We start from the raw sequence: 4,712 nt of genomic DNA, 5'->3' as shown, positions 1-4,712 counted from the left end.
ATAAATTTAATTAAGACACCAAAACGATTTCACAAAACACTAAATAAATAGAATTTAATTATTTTGTGCACTTTTTCTTTAATTTTTTTTTTGGGTATGAAATAGTAGTTAAAACATATTTAGTAATTAAAGTAATTCAAGGAGGGTAAGATATTACTTAATTACATATAGTAAATTAAAGAAGTTGGGCAATGGAACAAAAAGTAAAGGAAACTAATTTTAAATTTTGGAAATTTTAAAAATTTTAAAAATCCAGGAATAAAATTTTATTTTTAACCGTATAGCCGCGCGGCTATACTATTTATAACATAAAAAGGATCAGCCCAGCGCATAGGCACCATGTGTCAAAAGCGTAGAGCCGCGCGGCTGTAGTATTTTTTTAAAAAAAATTTGGAAAAGCGAGTATAGCCGCCCGGCTATACTATTTGTTGTTTTTTTTTTTTAATTATATATAAAAAATTTAAAAAGAATCTAGTGTAGCCGGCCCCAGCGCCTGTGCACCACGTGTCAAAAGAGTAGAGCCGCGCGGTTGTAGTGTTTTTAAAAAAAAATAAGGAAATGCGGGTATAGCCGCCCGGCTATACTATTTGTTGTTGTTATTTTTAAAAAAAAAAATTAAAAAGAATCCAGTGTAGCCGGCCCCAGCGCCTGTGCACCATGTGTCAAAAGAGTAGAGCCGCGCGGCTGTAGTATTTTTTTTAAAAAACATTAAGGAAATGCGGGTATAGCCGCCCGGCTATACTATTTGTTGTTGTTTTTTATTATTTTTTAAATTTAAAAAGAATCCAGTGTAGCCGGCTCCAGCGCCTGTGCGCCACGTGTCAAACAAGTAGAGCCGCACGGCTGTACTATTTTTAATAAAAAAATTAAGGGAAAACTGAGTATAGCCGTGCGGCTATACGTTAAATACATATATATTATTTTTAATCAATAATATGTGAGAGTATGAATATAATAAGTGAATTTTGTGTGCCTTATTGAAATTTTTGTAAAAGAATACTTGTATTAAACATGAGAAATACGTGCAGACCTGTATAATACATTAAACACGTGGCACTTCTCTCTCACTCAAATTGGTTTTCAATTTTAAAAAAAATTAAATTGTATTTCCATATATACCCTTGATAGAAAACTAAAAAGTCAAAAATCCGTTGAGTTTTCACAGCCCGATCCCAAGATGTAGCCCAACCTCTCTCTCTCTCTCTCTCTCTCTCTCTCTCTCTCTCTCTCTCTCTCTCTCTCTCATATTTGTGCAATGAGAAAAAAAAATCCCAGCAATGACCCATAACCAGCACCCAAATAAGCATATGAAAGAAACCCACTTCCTCTCCCCCCTCATTACGACCAAACATCTCCCTCATCCCTACCCAACAGCCCCCCACCTTCCCACCTCCTTCGCTTTCTCTTTGTTTTGAGTGAGAGAGAAGTGCCACATGTCATTAGAAAAAAGGAGAAGGTCTAAAAGAGAAGGTTAGAGAGAAGGTTGCTAGCATGTGTTTGATTAATCTAAATGTGCTTGGAACAATCTAGCCAAAAGTGATGTAACGGATAATGGTTGAATGTGGCAAAGAAAACCTTGCATGAGATGAGTACTTACGTAGGCAATTACCGTTACATGCTGGATTATTCTGGTAGATAAAATAAGGTGTGCTTAGTCCAAATTTTTTTTCTAAAAAAAGGTGTTTAGTCTAAAAATTTTTGTCTAAAAAAATAAGGCGTGCAATCAAAAGATGTGACCCCCCACGTCATCATATAGATTTAAGAAGGTAGCAGGCCATCACATTTCTCCATCTACATATCTCAACACAGGCTTCATAAAGACTGGCATAAATCCAAAGCACCAAAAAAAATAAACTCAGATAACGAATGGGTAAGGGAGGAAAGCCTGATGGAGGTGATGGTTTTGAGGAAGCCAGCAGAGATGGTTGTGAACAAGAGAACATGGCTGTTTGGCTTCTTGGTGTTAACACCCTCAAAATCCAACCCTTCAAGCTCCCTAATCTCGGTTCTGTTTCTGGATCACTGTTTCTTTAAAGTCAACTTCTTACACTTTTCAGGTCAAATTATTATTTGTGATCCTTTTTCCCTAATTGACTTCCTGTGTTCCTTGTTTCCTTGGTATTTCTTTAGGACCTCGTGATGTTTTAATTCGACTCAAGGCTGTTGGCATATGTGGCAGTGATGTTCACCACTTCAAGGTCACCCCCTCTTTTCCTTCTTGGTTCTTTATTATATTCATGATAGAGCAAAGGCCGGGCACACTGTTTTAATCAACTAACCTAACTCATGTCTTCACGGGGAATTTGATATTTGATGTTTATTGATTGTTAAACAATATAAACTTTAAATTAATTGGTAAATGGCCTGTTTTGATTGTTGTTGTTTAATTTGTTATTATTTTCAGAACATGAGATGTGCAGATTTTGTGGTGAAAGAGCCAATGGTAATCGGGCATGAGTGTGCTGGGTTCGTAGAGGAAGTTGGGAGTGAGGTGAAGCATCTGGTGCCTGGTGACCGTGTGGCACTAGAGCCCGGCATCAATTGCAAGCGATGTGAGCTATGCAAACAAGGCCGATATAACCTATGCCCCGAGATGAAGTTTTTCGGGTTCCCTCCTCCAACTCATGGTTGCCTGGCAAATCAGGTATCTACGTATTTGCAACATATTATATGCCAGTTGTAACTAGCACAAGATGACACGTGGAGCGTTGTAAGCTTGGCACAAGTGGAACATTTAGTATTGGATAAGGCTGACTAGAGCATGACTAGACTTTGAGTTTTTGTTTTGTTTTTGGGTTACAAGACTTTGAGTTTATTTTAATTGTGACTTCTTTGAATATGGGTTATGTTGAGGAGGTGTGTTGATAGGTTGAATTTTCTCTGCTATTCTGGATTTTTGTGCAAGATTTGTGTCTTAGTCTAAAATGTATTTAAATGTGGGAGACATAAAAAAGATGCAGGGTCGTTTGTCTGCTTGGTTAGTCAAACATGGGTTAGTTCATAGATCTTTGCCTACCAAACATCGATTATAACTATTGTCCAAATGAATTGGACTGGTCATGTGAGTTGAAATAGTACAAATAACTACCACACACTTTGAGATACTACAGTTTTTTCAGTGGGCAATTCAAATTTGAGGCAGGTGTTTGAGATACATGATGTTTTCTTATATTTTATTTTAAAGGTTGTCCATCCTGGAGACCTGTGTTTTAAACTACCAGACAATGTGAGCTTGGAGGAAGGGGCAATGTGTGAGCCCTTAAGTGTTGGTGTTCATGCTTGTCGTCGGGCTAGTGTTGGTCCAGAAACAAATGTTTTGGTCATGGGAGCAGGACCTATAGGACTTGTTACATTGTTGGCTGCTCGTGCCTTCGAAGCACCTAGAATTGTCGTGGCAGATGTGAATGACCACTGTTTATCCGTTGCAAAGGCTCTTGGTGCGCATGAGATTGTCAAAGTTTCTACAAATATAGAGGTACATGATGCTGTTACATGTTCGGGATTTGTAGGGTGAAATCAACCCTTTTTTTAATGAGTTTATCTAAATTATTTGGAAGGAGGTTGCTGAAGAAGTTGCTAAAATAAAAGAAGCTATGGGAACTCGAGTGGATGTAAGCTTCGATTGTGCAGGGTTTAATAAAACCATGGCGACAGCTCTAAGTGCTACTGGTTCCGGTGGCAAAGTTTGCCTTGTGGGAATGGGCCAGAGGGAGCTGACTCTCCCACTCACTTCAGCTGCTGCCAGGTATAAATTGATTAATTCATTTGTTCAGTTGGTAAAACTATTTGTATTGTATTTGGTGTTACATCTCTAATAGAGGCATGAGACATTACTCACTTGTGACACGCATTATTTGTATTATTTAAGATTTCATGATTTTAATACAGAGAGGTCGATGTGATTGGAATTTTCCGATACAAGAACACATGGCCCCTGTGCCTCGAATTGTTGAGAAGTAGTAAGGTTGATGTGAAGCCCCTGATAACACATCGTTTTGGATTCTCTCAAAAGGAAGTGGAAAAAGCATTTGAAACCAGTGCTGGTGGAGGCAATGCCATTAAGGTCATGTTTAATCTGTAGAATTGGCTCAAGGAAATGGAGCCAATCTTTGGTGAAATTTTTGTTGTGCTTTGTTTGCCCAATAATCGGGGTTTGTGGCTGGGTGTTGTACTTTTAATTAGCCCATTTTAAACCCATCTTAGTCGGGTACAAGTTTAAGTTTATGTTGTAAAAATAATAATAATAATAAATAACTATTAAAAGGACCAAGGAGTATCATTTTGTGATAATAATTGTAATAAGGATATAGAAAATAAATTAAATACTAAAATTTCATACTTTTTTTAATATATACAAAGCAGTGGTTGAATTATTTACTTACTTAAGTACCAAGCAAAACCCTATTTGTTTAGAATAGTCCTCTAATTATTTAAGTTAATACCTAATATTTAATGTAATTTATTTAAGATAAGTATGGACAAAAATATTGAGGGTCCAAAACTATGAAAATATTGAGAAAAATAGCTAATTTTGAATAAAGACATGGAAATCTTGAATAATTTTTCAATACATATTTATATAATTAATTTTGTACTACTTCAACTCTACAAACTAGTAAAATCTAGTTGCATAATAAATTGTCTAGTAATAATTAAAAATTTTGGCAAGTTACAACTGAAAAGTTCGGTCACTATATAATATTTTAATATAA

The 4,712-nt window shown here is 36.3% G+C and overlaps 1 protein-coding gene across 2 annotated transcripts; it reads left to right on the top strand.

Moving 5' to 3' along the window:
* LOC18778373 (sorbitol dehydrogenase) lies at positions 1,803 to 4,348 on the top strand. 2 transcript variants are annotated; one of them, XM_020561204.1, is made up of 6 exons: positions 1,803 to 2,005; positions 2,131 to 2,198; positions 2,405 to 2,644; positions 3,185 to 3,475; positions 3,561 to 3,745; positions 3,889 to 4,348. In XM_020561204.1, the coding sequence occupies exons 1-6, from the start codon at positions 1,867 to 1,869 to the stop codon at positions 4,079 to 4,081; spliced, it is 1,116 nt and encodes a 371-aa protein (XP_020416793.1). In that variant the 5' UTR covers positions 1,803 to 1,866; the 3' UTR covers positions 4,082 to 4,348. The 2 variants fall into 2 exon arrangements, with proteins under 2 accessions (XP_020416793.1, XP_007213803.1); XM_007213741.2 differs by having other exon boundaries at positions 3,558 to 3,745.

Source organism: Prunus persica, chromosome G4 (genome assembly GCF_000346465.2).
Source record: "Prunus persica cultivar Lovell chromosome G4, Prunus_persica_NCBIv2, whole genome shotgun sequence".
Taxonomy (NCBI): domain Eukaryota; kingdom Viridiplantae; phylum Streptophyta; class Magnoliopsida; order Rosales; family Rosaceae; genus Prunus; species Prunus persica.
Note: the sequence above shows the minus strand (reverse complement) of the source record. Positions and strands in the feature narration are given on the sequence as shown.

What these genes read in the sequence shown, in the direction of transcription:
- LOC18778373 (XM_007213741.2), top strand. Translation starts at nt 1,867, where the DNA reads ATGGGTAAGGGAGGAAAGCCTGATGGAGGTGATGGTTTTGAGGAAGCC. An exon ending in CTTCAAGCTCCCTAATCTCG is followed by an intron (nt 2,006 to 2,130) that starts GTTCTGTTTCTG and finishes GTATTTCTTTAG; the next exon opens with GACCTCGTGATGTTTTAATT. An exon ending in ATGGTTGCCTGGCAAATCAG is followed by an intron (nt 2,645 to 3,184) that starts GTATCTACGTAT and finishes TTTATTTTAAAG; the next exon opens with GTTGTCCATCCTGGAGACCT.